The 16,514-nt window shown below is 38.3% G+C and overlaps 2 protein-coding genes across 2 annotated transcripts; one reads left to right on the top strand and one right to left on the bottom strand.

Annotated features, from left to right (window-relative positions):
- Positions 1 to 400: 400 nt before the first annotated feature.
- On the bottom strand, positions 401 to 5,416 carry LOC119798630 (low affinity immunoglobulin gamma Fc region receptor II-like). The gene is made up of 7 exons (XM_038308184.1): positions 5,381 to 5,416; positions 2,005 to 2,040; positions 1,508 to 1,771; positions 1,183 to 1,428; positions 947 to 1,108; positions 769 to 843; positions 401 to 515 (listed from the first exon to the last, which is right to left on the bottom strand). The coding sequence occupies exons 1-7, from the start codon at positions 5,400 to 5,402 to the stop codon at positions 472 to 474; spliced, it is 849 nt and encodes a 282-aa protein (XP_038164112.1). The 5' UTR covers positions 5,403 to 5,416; the 3' UTR covers positions 401 to 471.
- A 943-nt stretch (positions 5,417 to 6,359) lies between these two features.
- On the top strand, positions 6,360 to 12,740 carry LOC119798639 (programmed cell death 1 ligand 1-like). The gene is made up of 3 exons (XM_038308192.1): positions 6,360 to 6,602; positions 11,775 to 12,143; positions 12,284 to 12,740. Exons 1-3 carry the CDS (start codon positions 6,569 to 6,571, stop codon positions 12,394 to 12,396), a joined length of 516 nt encoding a protein of 171 aa, XP_038164120.1. The 5' UTR covers positions 6,360 to 6,568; the 3' UTR covers positions 12,397 to 12,740.
- The last annotated feature ends 3,774 nt before the right edge of the window (positions 12,741 to 16,514 follow it).

Below are 16,514 nucleotides of genomic sequence, written 5' to 3' on the forward strand. Positions count from 1 at the left end.
TCCTCCTAATAAAGCTCCTTGAAATGACTTGTGATTTGGCACTATGTTGGAACTGATTGAACTGGATGGATGGATGGATGGATGGATGGATGGATGGATGGATGGATGGATGGATGGATGGATGGATGGATGGATGGTTTGGTGACTAAACCCTTGTGTTTCAACTCAGACAGGTCGACCTTCTCATGTCTAGAAAATAGAACAGCCTCTCTTCTCTTCTTCCTGTTGGGAAATCTTTGGCCTGGTTAAACTTCCTGTAGACTGATGACTTCTCACTGTTTTTTTTTCAATCTGAAGCTTCTTTTTTCTGACTCTTGTATTTTTATCTAAGTATATATATATATATACATCATGACATAGACTTAAACAGATTAAAGCATTAAAAGGATCAAAGTCTTGTTTAGCCACTGTTTACATAATGTGTTGCACTGGTTGGACCATCAGCTGGACATATGTGGTTTGATTAGCGAACTATCTCGGTGAGGAGTAGATGACTTCTGGTTCAGATTGACGATCTGTAAAACAAACAGATCAGGAGAAAAGATGCATTATTATTATTTTTAAATTGTTATCTTAAACATGTATTTCTGGACACAAACAATGTTAAAATACTGAAAGCTTCATCCAGGAAAAAATAGAAGAAGAATAAACGTTCTTTATATTATGAAGAAAAGACTAAAACTCATCTAATAAAATAATGTTTGAACTTTAGTCTGATTTGATACAGTGGCTGAACCTTATGAAGATAAAATATCAAATATTACATACATCCACTGCAGCTCACAGGTTGTTGTCGACCATGGAAAACGCTGACCACACTATACAAAATATCACCTGCAGGATCTACAGTAAACATAAAGAATCAGTTACTGCATTTGAATCAAGACAGAAAAACGTTCATAATAATGAAGAGAAGTGAGAATCCTTCCATGAAGGAATATTTTACCTTCATGTTTCCTCTGGATTTGTCGTCTCACCACTATAACCAGTAACAGCAGCATAAGTACAAAGAGCACAGCTGCAAGGCTAGGGAAGATAATGGCAGAAAGAGACGATGTAGGACTAATAGAAGAGTAGAGTGGAGGTGTAGGAGTGGTGGTGGCTTTCCCTAAAATAAACCAAACATATTAGTTTAGTTTTTGTCTCATTATGAAGGTTGAAGCAGAGAGAGAAGCTGCTGACCTTCAACAGAGATCCAGCTGGATGGAGACTCTCCATGACCACTGATGTTACACCTGTAGAGGCCTTCATCAGAGCTGGTCACATGGTGGAGGGTCATGTGACCTTTGGGCTCAGTCCTGATGAGGGAGCCATCTTTATAGAAAGCAGCTGGGAGGTTGGAGGGAGTGGTCTTTGTTAGACAGCTCAGAGTGACGTCATCTCCCTCCATCACAGGGAGGACAGGACTCTGCAGGATCACTGATCCACCTCAACACAGAGACAAACTACAGCATTTCATCCATTTCCACACAGCTTCATCAACACTAACTCCACAGTCTGATCTTACCAGTGACAGTGAGCTGGATGCTGCTGCTGGCTGCTCCCTCTCTGGACCAACACCAGTAAACTCCAGTATCCAACAGGAACATCAAGCTGATGTTACAGGTAGATCCAGCTCGTCTCCCCCATTCCTTTCCACACTGAGTCCTGGTTTCTCTGGTTGTGTTCCTCCATACAGTCCATCCAGCAGAGCTGTTGTTCTCCTCACAGCTCAGAGACACAGACTCTAACTGAAAGAACTGGGATCTGCTGGGACTCACAGTCAGAGCAGCTAGGGGGAATTATGAATTAAAAGGAATAAGGCTTTATTTTTGTTATTATATATTGTTACATATAATCTAAGTTTCAGGGCTAATGGAACATTTATATCTTACTGTTACTCTGTAGGTAACATTTCCATTTTTTTGTTTTGGCCAATGACTTAATTTTGTGAGGTTCTATATCAAAGCATATATATTCTGTAGAAATTTGTCAAAGTTTTAATCCCAAACAAAATGCACTAACCTTGATTTGTTAGACTCCACAACAGAGAGTTGAGAACTGCAGAGAAAACAGACATCTGGTGAAGAATAGAAGATTACCAAACAGGTTAAAGCTCTCATTGACCAGTGCTTATGCCATGGAGTTAGTAATGTAAAGTATAATCTGCTATCATAAACTGAATTTTTTAAAAACATGCTGGGTTAGAGGTGAAAGAAAGGCCCATTCCCCCATCCATCAATGGATCATGAAAGTCCTTTAGATTTTGGTACTTTTTTTGAAAACAACAAATAGAACAACAGTTATTCATCAAAAAAACAAATAATGTAAAGTAAAACACACTTCTGCTGAACAATTATAACTTAAATTTAATATCCATTTAAAACATCAAACCCCTAACTCCATATTGACAAGGGTTCAGGGGTGGATGAGATCCACCATGAGAACCTTAGATCTCTGGATGTTGTCAGGCTGTCATGGCTGACACACCTCTTAAACATCTGGTGAAGTTTGGGGACAGTGCCTCTGGACTGGCAGGCCGGGAGTGTTGGACTAGATCACACTTCTTGGCCTTCATAGGAGGGCCCATACCAGGGTGCTAGGGAGTAAAGTCTGGTTGGTTGTCAAACCTCAGCTTCAGGAGCAGAGTACTTTTTGTCCTGGTAGTGGAACAGTGGACCAGCTTTGCACTATCTGCATGGTGGTAGAGGGTTTAATGGAAATTTACCCAATCATTCCACATGTGGTTTGTGGACCTGGAGGTTAAATTATGTCTTTCCTGCCGATACAGGAGTACGGATTCAGGGGCCCTTTACAAGGCACCATCAGGTTGCTGAACAAGCCAAGTGAGAGTTTGTTCTGCATTGCCAGCATTATGTCAGACATGTTCCTGGTACATTTTAGACTCTGGCAGGGCTACCTGCTATGAACAGGATTTCTAGGTGCAGCCAAGGGCCAGAAGAGTTCGAAGACCAACAGATTTAGCCCTGATATCACATCCCTGCAACTGAGTGTCCTTAAGCAGCCAACTCCATTCAACTGTCTCTTGCCTGTGGCTCTTGGGCCTTGAAAGGATAGACACAAGCCGGTTTTCAGCTAAGGCTATGCCATACCCACCAAAACCCCTCCATTGAAGCGTCTATGTTCACTGGCCAAATCAGACTGCATCTTGCCTACAATTAACAAGGACCTGAACGTAGTGAGTTTGTTCTTCCTGCGTGCCATTCAGATTGAACACAGGGTTTTGTGAACCTGCCTGATAAAGCAGGTGGGAAACTCTTCAGGTCTGGTCTACACAAAGAACAGTCAGGCCCAATTGTTGTTCTGACAAGGAGCAAAATATGCTGCCATAGCTGCAGCTTAGTATTTAGTATTAGCACGTACCCGTGAACACTTGAAACCAAACTCCTGTGGTATGTATGCATGAGCATGCTTATAAGGATTTAGAAAGCTTCTTGAAAAGTAAAATATGCTCAATAGCAGGTGTGAGCGGCCCCAGAGTCGCCCGAAAGGGCCCAGGATGAAAACACGAAAGATATCCAAAGGCAACCCTATCACTGGGACACAAGTAGGGCCATATGGAGCACTGCAGCCACTACGGAAAGGCTAAGGAGAGCACCTAGAGCCCGGCCCCCGAGGAGCCAAATCCCAAAGGGGCAAAGTCCCTGAGGAGCCTGACCTCAGAAGCCATAGTACCGAGGTTCCATGGGGCTGTGGCAGCGAGACCATTGGACCTTTTCATTATAGCCATGGGACATCAGCCTACAAGTCTGATACCTGGGGGTGCATCACCCCCTAGTAGAGACCCCATAGTGCCAGGAGGCGCAGGCCCAACCTGACAGCAACCAGGAAAGAGGCAGCTCCCAACCAGGCCCCAATGCCGTATCTAGACAGCCATCAGCGTGGCAGCAGTTTAACCGATTTTATTACATACCTTTCTGTTCTTTTTTGAAATTCTCCCTTTGTCTAAAAGCAGAATGATTGATGCATATTAGATAAATTATGATGTTTTTGTTGCTGAGAAATCTGCAGCTATTTTTTTTTTTACCACTAACATTTCTCTGGTTACTCTTCAATGACTTTTATGGTAAAATGTTCTGCTGGTAAGGTAATCAATTACTTAACCATAAGTATTACGAAATTTGCTAGCCAAAATGTTCTGTTAGCAACAGTCTGTTAGATCTGCTGCCTTGTTCAGATGCACAAGCAAAGATGTCGCATGCATTGAATGCGTGAGATTAAACCACCATTTTAACTGCAAACCACCACAAAACATAACACTTCAATCTAATCATATTAAGAATATTCTTCTCACTTATTTGGTTAGAAAACAACCTGGAACTTTACAGATCTAGATGGGAGTGCAAATCTAATCAGTGTTGAAATAATGGTCATGAAACAAAAACAAATCCACTTCAACTGTTTGAACTATGTTTTGATTTTGAATCAATATGTTTCATACACCAACATTATTTTAACAACATTCATGTTTAACTCAAATGCCTTTTAGCTGAATTTCAAATAGGACATCAGGAGGAGTTTGAACATTAGACATGGCACAGACTGTTCAATATTTCTGAACATGTTGATTGGTTTTAATGATGATCACACAAAACTGTCTACTAAGAACACGGAGCAGCAGCATTGTGGACAGTAATGGGTTCTGGTGTTCTTGATCAGAGCACAATGGACAGACTGGTTCAGGATAAAACAATAAGTCATATAACATCTGGTTGCAACCACAGAAGGATGAACATCATCTCTGAAGTGGAACCTTGAGGTAATTTGGGCCACAGCAGCTAATCACCACTACTACTCTCAGAAAAGAACAAGAAAATTAACTTATAATGTCCAAATGCTAATTAAAACTGGACAATAGAATAATGGAGCAACCTTAAATAGTCAAATTAATTTCCATCTAAGCTCCAATGTTCAGATGGTCGTGTCAGAATTTGGGAGCGCATGGATCCATGTCAGGCTGCTGCTGCCCTACATGTCCCTCTATGACCCCTGGGACACTACTGTGCTATTCTGGGGATTCAGACTTGGTGAATTTATACTACAATTAAGACAATAAATGGATTTCTTTAGATAAGAAAGTTCATAACAGTATTAAGGGTAGTAAGATGAAACAAACTGGTTGAGTTTTTATCCTAATTAGAAACTAGAAAACTTATTTTAAATGCTGTTAATAGAAAATTATAAACATATGATCACATTTTCATGTAGTTATTAAGATTAATATAATGGTATTAATGGATCATGGTATAATCTGCTGCTTTTCTCTCACTGTTAATCCTGACCTAGCTGGAGTTTAAACCTGTTTCTGCTTCCTTAGATAAAATCCAATCAGAAAGTAAAAGAATAAAAAAGGTAAAGTTTGAACCGAGTTCCTACTCACAGAGCAGACCCTGCAGAGACATTTCCTTCTTCTGTGGTCTTAATGATTGTCTGAGTGACTGTTGATGCTCTGAACCCTCCCACTCTGCATCAATGCAGCTCACTTCTTTTTCCTGCTTCCTTGTTTGAACTTTTAAAAACTTATTTGCACAAATATAAATCTTAAATCCATCATCCAGTTTTACTCAGACACATCACTGATTAATTGTTGATTTACAAATAATTTATTTTTTTTAGGGGGAAAAAAGAAAACAAAAAAACATTTGCTTGCGTCTTTGTACATGGTGTATGACATCTTACCACTAGAGGGGGGTGTTGTGAATCTAATCATGATTATATCTCCCTGATGAGGAGGGTTTTATTATTATATATTAAAGGTGAAAATATATTATTTTTTTCCCTTAACAGAAGCAGCAGAGGCTGTGTTCATAAACCAACTTTCTTTAATATTGGCACAAAAATAGGAAAAACTTTTTTTTTCTGTTTGTTTTGTTCTAAAATCTGCAAAACATAAGACATTAAAACAACTAATTAATTATATATGTGTATAGTTTGCATTAAATGCTTTTCAATTTAATTTCTCACATATTTTGTTGTTTTTATTAATTTTAGTTCCTCAGAGTGTATATATACAACACCCTGAAATGTTGTAACTGTAACTATACAGTTGTATGTTTACATCTATTTTGCACTTAAAAAAAAAAAAAACTCTAGAGAGCTGTACTAAACGAAATTTCTTTTTGTATACAGTTATGTGTACAAAATTACAAAATAAAATCTCGCTAAGTCTAGTTTGAAATATGCAAAAAACTTTCTTTCTGCTCATTGGTTTTGTTCACAGCCAGTCAAAAATGATGCCAGTTGGTAGAAACTGGCAGTTTTATATGAAATAGATTCCTAAAAATGGGGAACAGCAGTTTATAGCAAAGGAGGAGTCATAGTGTTTAGTCATGATCAAGTAAAAACCAGCTTCCTCTCAGGGAAGGACTCACTGTACTGTAGAGCTGTTAGTCATCCTGGGAGAACAAAGGAGGAATCGGCACACATGCCTTACTTAACAGTGAGCTAAAACATGAGGATCTTCTTAGTTTCACAGATTTAGAGGATTTTCTATTTAGATTATATCTGTAGCAGCAGCTTTCAGAGTTCACAATGATGCCTGATGCTGTGATTTTATCACTTTTTGCTGATGAAAACCGTCTTCTGCTCGTCTGTCTCTGAAAGTAAGTTTCTCATCAATCTATTCCTGTTATTACTGATCTTATCACTCTAGCTTTGTTATCAGCTGGCAATAATTTATTGGAATCATTTAGGAGCAAACTGTGAGATACTGTATAAGATAGGGAGATAGAAAAACACAACTAGAAACCCTCTACAGGTGATTTATTGAAAACAATGGAGGAGCTGCAGGGGAACTGAAACCCCCTGGAATCTGTTTGAACCCCCCCCCCTCTGGACATTTGACCTGTTAAAGCACCAGATCACTACTTGTTGCTATGCAGAGATGTAAAAATTACACAAAGAAATCACAGAATTAAATGTTCATTGATTTAGATCAAATTTACTTAAATACATAAGACGTTAACAGTGCAAAATTGATTTAAATAAAAGTAAAAACAAAAAACAAAAAACAAAAAAACAAACGCAAAGTGTAACATAAATAAAAGTAACCTTTGTAATACATGTATCTTGTTCATAAAGTAAAAAAAAGGAGATAGTGACTGTAAATAGTTAATTAGACAAGAAATTAAAATCACGAAAAAAGTTGCAAAAAGCTAATTTTGGCTCGTTTGGTAAAATGGTTAATTGTCTGTACTGTTGCAGCACTTTATAAGCTTCTCTGTATTTTAGGTATATTTAATCAACCTTTAATAAACAGATTCACACACCAACATATGCAAATTTTAATTTTAGATTCTAAATCAAAGCAAATAAAACAAATCCAAGAGGCTGATTGGCTCCTGGACCCAATAATGAACGCTTCAGGTTTTTTGATTGTTGAGCTTTTATTCTAACTTGGCTTCTTTGAGCCGATTAGTTACCTGCCTCTATGGATGGGAATCAAATACTGGTTCCTGTTCAGAACCGGTTCTGTGCGTTCCAATTCCATGGCACCGTTTGGCAGTTCGCTTAACGATTCTCTTTACGGTTCCAGGCAGCACCAGAGCCGCTCTGGGCAGCAAATTACGCACACGACATTCAGTAAGAAAACACGACGTGACCAGGCATAAGTCTAGAAAAGCAAAACAAAAAAATGGCGTCCCATCGGGGTAAACCGATCGAAAGTTTGGCTTCATTTTAAGGAAGAGCACGATTGCAACAAGGCGCTTTGCAATCATTTCAAAGAGGCAATTATATCTGCGAGAGGAAACATATCCATGCAGAAACACCTGCGCACACAACATGGCATACAGTTTAACGATTGCCTTGTTTTTGATGCTTCTGGAAAGAAGCTAAAGTTACAACCAACATGGAAAGCTCGTTTTCTATCACTGGCTGCGCTTAATGTGGTTCCTAGTAAATCAGATGCCATTTCTGGAAATAAACCCATTTCCTACCTGTCTTTGGGGTTATTAAGGGAGTGTGCCTTTCTCGTTAATCCAGCCTTTCATTGCTAGCATGTTTAATAAGAACTACTGGTAGCTGGAATTATTACATGACTCTAGCTATTGCAATGGATGTAACAAAATGATGCTACAAAGTTGCTCCCTATTTCAGGGAGCCAAAGAAAGGTAACGCTCATTTATTTCAATCAGGAGGAGATGAGTTTATTGTACAGTAATGCTTTTTTTATTAAACGGAATCGATTAGAGAATCGGTAAGTAATCGAATCGTTTCACAGAATCGATTAGTGAATCTTATCCATTCCCAACCCTACCTGGCTCCCATGTCAGCATTTTAGCCAATTAGAAGCAGCAATAGCAGGTTGATTTGTTTCATATCTTAACAAATCTAGTCAGGAGGAATGCAAAAAAATCTCATCCACAATTGCAAAAAAAACAACTTAGTTTTACTCCATCCATCAATCTATCCATTTTCTGACATGCTTTATCCCGAGTGGGGGTCGTGAGGGGTTCGGGTGCCTATCTCCAACTGTCTACGGGCAAGAGGCGGGGTTCACCCTTGACAGGTCGGCACTCCATCACAGGGCAACACAGAGACAAACAAGACAAACAACACTCACACCTAGTCATGTTTTTGTGGTAGGAAGCCGGACCAACCTCGCACGCTCAGGCAAACTTCATGCAGATAGACCCCAGGCCGGGAATCAAAGCCACAACCTTCTCACTGCAAGGCAGCAGTGCTACCCACTGAGCAGCCACGTGCGTCGTTTTACTGTTTTTCCAAATAGAAATAGAGTCTTTTTTTAAGTTGACACCGGTGCAGCCATGTTTGTTTTGCTTCTGCCTTCCACCTCAGGTGTTGAGGTCAAACCCATCCCTCCATTTCATTGGTCTGAAACATTTCTCTATTGAGGCCAAACGTATCTGCAGGCTCCTGGAAGATCTAATTTAACAGAGTTTGCAAAATTCAATTCATCTTGCTTGCAAGGTAACAGTTATTGATCAGAAGCTCTCAAGAAGAGGCCAATAGTAATGTTGCAGACTTCAAGTTAAAACTAAACAATTTTTACATTCTTTAACAAAAAAGAACTCCAATTAAGTATTAAGAAAAACATTATTTTCATGTCTATGGACCCCCTGAGATAATCTTTTTCCCCCCTCTTCATAATAGCATGAAAATGGTTGTACTTACAACAATAAGTAAAGTGAACTTTTTGTTGTACTCACTAAAGCTTTCTTTGTAGACTTTACTATTACATCAGAAACATTGCTACAAACTGCACCACCCACTGTTTGCTCATCTGTTGAAGTTGACACAAAGTTAACTTACTAAAAGCAAGGAAACCAGTTGCACCTAAAGCAAGAGTTAAATGTCTCAAGTATGTGTACATAAATCAGGTTCCAACCTTTAAAAAATGCCCTGGATTACAATGAGCAAACATTTCTTCATCCGATTTATTAGCGGTTAATAAATAACTTTTAGGTGTTCATTACTCTGAATGGGAGCAGAGAGGGAGAGACTCATTGTTACCAGTTAGATTCACTCTAAATGTAGAAATGTTTACTTTATATTTCAGGTTTTATACATTTTTTACAACAAATTGAGCATTACTTCACAAACATTAGTGATAAGTACATATTGCTACTAACCTAAGTTTTAATATTGTGGAGGACAGAGTTATTATTTCACAGCAGAATGTAAGTTTTTGTTATGAAGCAGAGGACAGTGAAAATTAAAAAGTAAAAAAGACCTGCGTTATGAGAGTTTTTGCTCTGTCAGGTTGGTTGGCTCAGATTAAGAGAGAATCAGTATATTTTTGTCTCTATTTACACTGACTTCCACAGCTTTGCCATTAATCCAAAATATATGAGAGTTAATTCATAATCTTATGATAAGATGTATTTTTGTTGAGAACAAAGCTCCCATTGTTCTAAGGTGAAGCAAACTGCCTCCTCAGCCTGATTCAGCATATTTACGGAGGCTGAGGGAAGACGGCTTTTTAATAGACTTCACATAACACTTCCTCTTTATTCTTTATTATCAACATTTTTTTTCTCAATTTTAAGACTTTATTCTGGTAACATCATAACAAATGCTTACAGACTTTCACATCTTAAAAGGTAACAGATTTAAAATTAATTAATAAAAAAATAGATGATCATAGATGATCTGAATGAACCAGAGGTTTAACTCAGTGAAAAGTGCTAATACTCTTAAAGATGGCTTCTGTTTTTGCTTTTGGTTCCAGTTAAGTTTTAGGTCATCAGGCTAATTTTATCATGGGATAAAAATGACCCAACTAAATCAAAACAAGATTCAAATGATGATTTGTCTTTCAGAAAGTTGAACCAAAAGCTGCTTTTTACATGATCTGTGGATAATAAATGATTTAACCATAAAATCTATGAAAAGCTGAAATATCAAAAAGCAATAAACTGTCCAAGAGGAAAAAGAAAAGAAGATACAGAGTCACTGGGATTAAAAAAAGTATTTTTAGTTGAACTGGATTTAACTAGTATCAGCCTTAAATGATCAGACTTCAACATGGAAACTATGAAAACAATGATCCACACCAGGACGAAACATGCCTCACCTTCCCAACAGAATGAAAAGCTCCAAGAGCTTCAGCACAGAAGAATATCTGAGGTCCTGCAGGCATCACTGTCTTACATGAGGTCAAAGGTCAAGATTTAACAATTAAAAAAATATTAGTCTGGACAAAAACATCCTCAGTGGGAGAGTTCTAAGGCTGGAACCAATGCTGACCCATGAGAACAAAACAGATCCTCTCAAATTTACCAGAAACCAGGAAGATCTTAATGATAATCATAATATATGAGAGAGGCAGACCTTTTAGGAGGCGATTTAAATAGCTGAGAGATTAAAATATAGACAATTATATCAACAGTTAAGCATGGTAGAGATGGTGTAGTGGTCTGGGACTAATTCATTTCCTCACCACCTGGAAAATCTCCCTGTGTTAACTGGATCAAATGTTGGTGACGGATCAAATCATCCAGGTTTAAGGGTATAGTGGAGGATTTTCGTGAATTTTTGAGGAGACACATTGTCAGGTCTAAGCACCTAAAACATCATACATACATGCAGGGAAAGAAAGAAGGCACAGAGACAATTAATTTAGTTTAACTCGCGAGGAGAGCAAGAAGGAGACTGCAGAGTTTACAAATCTCCACCTCACTCTGCAGTCCCAGCATTCTGCTCGCTATTTATTAGAAATCAGGGGTCCCTTGTTACAACAGTGAGACTGCTCTAGAGATCAGAAACAACATGAAAAATTCAGACTTGCAGTCTCAGTAAACATCCTATAAATCTCAGGGTTCAGTCAAAGTTTAAGCTGTTGAAGCTGTTCACCAAAGTTTAGCAGGTTGAGTGCTGCTCGTAAATCAACCACAACCTCTCCAAAAGTTCACAAATCAAAGTATACTTCAGAAAAGGTGGCTGCGAAAACATGCACATAGCACACAGCTTTATGCATGATAACACTACACAGATACATTTATATACAATTATTCTAACACACATGCACATTTAGGTCTTTTCAAAAGAGGGATGCACATGCACAGCCCTGTACCTGCTCCCGAGAGGCAACAGCTTTTAAAGGCGTGCAAGAGCGTGCACAAGGCCATTTCTCCTCGTGCCCGTTAAGTGACGACCTTATCACCAAAATGATTGACAATTAGAAGGACCACTTATTTTGATGATTCCCCTGGAAAAAGAGAATTCTCCACTATACCTTTGGATGTTTTATTCAAGAACCGTGTAACTCTAATGTTCTCTACCAGTTCTTATTGGTGTTGTTTTCTCTGCAGATCAGAAGCTCCTCTCAGTAGAACCTGGGCAGAACATCCTTCTGCCATGCCGAGCTCCTGACGGCAGACCCGTCCTCGCTGTAGAGTGGACCAGAACTGATCTGGACCCAGAATACGTGTTTCTGTTCAGAGACGAGCAGACGGTCCCCTCCTACCAGCATCCATCTTTCAGGGACCGGGTGGACCTACAGGACCGTCAGATGAAGAATGGAGACATATCTTTGATTCTGACCAACGTGAGGAGTGAGGACAGAGGAACGTATGAGTGTCGAGTTTTCCAGGCAGTAAATAAGATCAGGAAGAGAGCTAACCTGGAGTCTGAGCCCATCAGCATCATCACCCTGGATGTAGCTCCTCGTCTTCATCCAGGTGAGTCTTTTTGGATCCGAACTTCCAGGAGCTTCTTGACTGATGCTGGAATGAATCATCTCAGATCAGATGTTGGTGTTTCTCTAAGATGATGAGTCTCTGTTGATTTCTCCAGATTAACATCTGATTCTCCTCCTTAGATGTCATCAGCAGGACCTGGGGTGATGCTTTCAGGAACCGGGGTGGATCTGTTGGACCTTCTGTTGGTCTGTTACTTGTTCTAACGTCAGTCTTACAGCTCTGGGTTTGGTGACACATAAATAGCCACTCCTTCATGTCAGAGGACACCTGATCTTCCCGTAAGACAGCAACATTAGAAGATGTCCGAGTCCAAAACATCTGAACTGATGACCTCTGAACGTCTTGTTGGCTCTCAGTACAATTTCATCAAAGCAAGAAGAGATACTCAAAGAAAAAAGGAAAAAGGACCCAAGACAGAGTCAGAGCATCCTGACCTGGTTGCTATAGAAACTGTCCTTACTGAGACCAGAGGGACATCAGTTAGGTCACAGGAAAAGGACTTTAAATGGTCACTGTCCTTCAAAGCCTTATCATTATCTTAAAAGGACGTTTTTACATGATGATCGTAAAAAAAAAGAAAAACAGGACCCAACCTGCTGAAGATGTGACCCTGATAGGTGATTCCTGTTCTGCTAAATCAAACAGCGATTTCTGAAAAGGGGATTATCAACTATAGAAGATGAGAAATCATCTTAAATTAAATTAATTTATTTCTGTTTTTCAAATATAATTAATCAATAAGCATTAGAAGAAAATCAGTTTACTGTAAAAAGTCGGGAAATGTTTACAGCTTATTTAGAAGCTTTTTTTGTCGGATTTGACCAAGACTTTGTTTTCAAGTTTCAAGATGTGTCGCTTCCCATCCAGGAAACTTTCTCAATTCAAAATGTCTGGATTAGCGTTGAGTTCAAAGCTTTATAGGGAAGCCCAAACAAAGCCTTGTTATAGCTTAGAATATATGAAATTTGAACCAAACCTGTAAAAGCCTTCAAACTTGGAAACAAAGTCCAGTGGATTCATTTTAAGTTTTTTGGACTGAGCTGAATGTCTGCGAATCGTCACCATCACTGGACCCAGAGTTCAACAAAATTTCTGCACCAAAACGATCACAGCTTCAGATCAGAGTCTGCTTTTTGCACATTTCCATTTGTTTATTGATGATGTTTTTGTTTTTTTGGTCATTCCTGCTTTTTTTAATATAAAAGTTATCAAACATAATGTGAAAAAACAGCACTACGATGTTTAGATTGAGGTCTGGTTGACTGCTTATTTGGTGGTTATTTGATTTTTAGATCTTATGTGTGAGAATGAGACAGAATGAACTGATTATGTTAAACAAGTAGTTTGAACTAATGAGATGTAACAGATAAATCTGATCATGAGGAAATCAAACACTCTGTGCCGTTATTAACCCATCCATAAGGTTAGAATCAAACATGTCCTGCATTAATAAAGTCCAACTTTTATAAAGAGGATATCAGCTCTTTCTAACAGGGAGGATCTATAGATCCTCTGACTCAGAGCAGAAAAGATGTTATTCTAACCAGCTGGAACCGGTTCCAAAAGTTTAAACACTCCAATTTCTGCTGCTTAACATTTTCTTTTAATTTAAGGTATTGCCATACAGTAAAGTTTTTGATTATAGATATCTGTTTAATCATAAAGGTTGGTCTCCAAGGGAGCAGTAGGTGGAGATTTCATCATTTGAGATGATTCATTGTTGTTCCTGTGATTCACCTCATTTCTAAAGGAGGGAACTTTCTGAACATGTTAGTTCACGATTAAATATGTAACAGAAAGAGACACAGCAGATGAACTGATATCCATGCACTGAAAACATTAATTGTCTAATTAAATAAAATCATAATTATTATGTTAGAAAATGTTTGGTATTGTCATAAATTTAAAAGTCTGAGTTTATTCACAGATGGTGAAATGAAGTGTGAAGTTAAAATTGTGTGTTCAACTTCTATCTTTCTTTTTAAGCAAGCAGTATATTTGTTGAAGGTCACCAGGGTGTAAGATGACCTTGCAGAAGCGTAGCAGAGTTTCTTAACTGGATAAACTTCTGTGCAGAAGCTGGGAACAGTCAGTTTGAAATAGGTGTTTTGTAAGAGCAGTTATTGGTAAAACAGTTACTATGAAACAGGTCAGTTCTGTGGAAACCATTGTGTTGTGCAAAAGTTCTGTTAATGTAACCTCTTTTACGTGCAAAAGTGATCTACATGTAGATCTATATGTCAGAGCTGTGTGTAACTGAGAGCTCTCCACTTGCAAGTGTCTAAATTAAAAGGAGGTTTCTTGCAGGCTGTTGTGTCTCAGTCTCCAATTTCTAACAGACTTTACATAAGTTAAGGATAGAATCTGCTGGGATTTCCTTTAATATGTCCTCACATGAACCCAAATGGTCATTCATCTATTAATAAACTTTACGACACTCCTACAGGACTTCCATTGTTCTTAACGTAGCTTTTTATTGTTTTGCGACTTGAAGGTTTGGTAAAGGAGGTTTTACTGGATGTCCAGGTGTTGACTCCCTCTGGGAGGAGCTGTTTGACTGGAAGACGTTCAGAGTTTCCCTGCAGAGGATTTCCCAGTGAGTTCACTTCAAGTGCAACAATAAAAATGACAACAACAATAATAAAAAAAAAACCTTTCAACAGATTTCCTTTTGTCGTAACATAGCAGGCAGGCGCTGATAATCAAAGGCACCGATTCACTGATAATGGTGAGTCAGGGCTGTGCTATCAAACCAGGATTAATGTTTGCTGTTGCTTTGGACCATAAATATGCTTTTCAGCATAATGTTTGACCAAAAAGACATCAGCATTAATGTTCTAGGAGCAATCACTGCTGCCCATCAATCCAGGAGGATTGATCCGATAAATGCATCTGAATTCCATATTCCTACAGAGAGAAACATTCAGAAGACGAAAGTCAAAGACTCCACATGTTTAAGTTAAACGTTAGATATTTCTCTTCATAGCAGAACAATTAGAAGAGCAGCTCCTACCAGCTGCATGCACAGAGGAGGAGGGGTGATGATGTGGGCTCATTCTGCAGCCACAGTTCCTTAGAGTCAACGCAGAGCACCTCTGTATACTGGAAAAAATAGAAATCTAGATAAGTCATTTTTTCTTAAAATAAGTACATTTATTCTTGGATTTTGCCAATGGAACAAGACAATTTACACTTAAAATAAGAAAACACAATTGCTTTGTCTTATTTCGAGTGCATATTATCTTATTTTAAGAGTAAAAATACTTATTCCATTGGCAAATCATCTCATTTACCTACTCAAATTAAGGCTAAATACACTAAATTTAAGAGATTTTTACTTATTTCTAGATCGTTTATCCAGTGTATGCCAATGTTCTGGAGTCCTTATGAGAGGATTGTCAAACTGGATCTGCTATAGATCCAGTGGGCATCATTCATAAGCGTTGCATTTGGGAAAAAATGTCACATTCACTATCTTTCCCTGATTTCTAATCTTTTCTCAGGTACAAACATATTTTACAAGGGCACTAGACTAGATGTAGGAGTCTTCTACAATCAGTTAGTTGTTATCTAAACCTAGATTTTCATTAAATTATCTCATTTGTTGTTACTGAGAAGGATTAGTCAATTTTATTAGCCTACATAAGTAAATATTATACCACTCTGCAATTATAACTTTCATCTTTATTGGCTAGTGATAGAACTTATGGTCGCTACACCTTCAGCTGGCATGTCAGTATCCAGAAGACTCTGATTTAATTAGTTTTTTTTTATTTGTCAAAAGAAAGAACAGTCAGTGAGCTCTTTGTGGGATCAAGCTACTATAAAAAAAAACATTTGGAACAAAAAAAGGGTGAAAGTTCAGCATTATTTTGCTGCTTGAAGCTCCTGTAACAGTCAGACTCCATGGCAGCTGCTTGGCTTTGTTTCTGCAGACAATACAGAATGTTCAGGTCTGAATGAATCACATTAGAGTTTCACCTTTAACTTTTTATGTTTGCTAGAGAGAAAGAGAGATAAGACATGGTCTAAAAGATGTGCAATAAACATGTGTTTGTATGAAAAGGAGGTTAAGCAGAACGCTGTCATGTTGGTTGACGGTGAACTTATATTAAGAATTTACATCATATGTTACACTTGCCTCCATCAGTAGTTTTTAGTGGTCATTTTTAGATCAGATCATTTTTATTTATAAAATTAAGTTAATTTTATTTTTACTTCTGTAACAGCATTACCACATCATTTACAGCTCTTGTCATTTAGTCCTCACTGCTTTGCTTCTACTGGTCCTTTATTTCTACTGCTCTGCTTTCAGTCAGCAGAACCTCGACCTACAAACCTTTAAGGATT

The sequence above is a fragment of the Cyprinodon tularosa genome, unplaced genomic scaffold (genome assembly GCF_016077235.1).
Source record: "Cyprinodon tularosa strain WSP-4 unplaced genomic scaffold, ASM1607723v1 ctg631, whole genome shotgun sequence".
Lineage (NCBI taxonomy): Eukaryota > Metazoa > Chordata > Actinopteri > Cyprinodontiformes > Cyprinodontidae > Cyprinodon > Cyprinodon tularosa.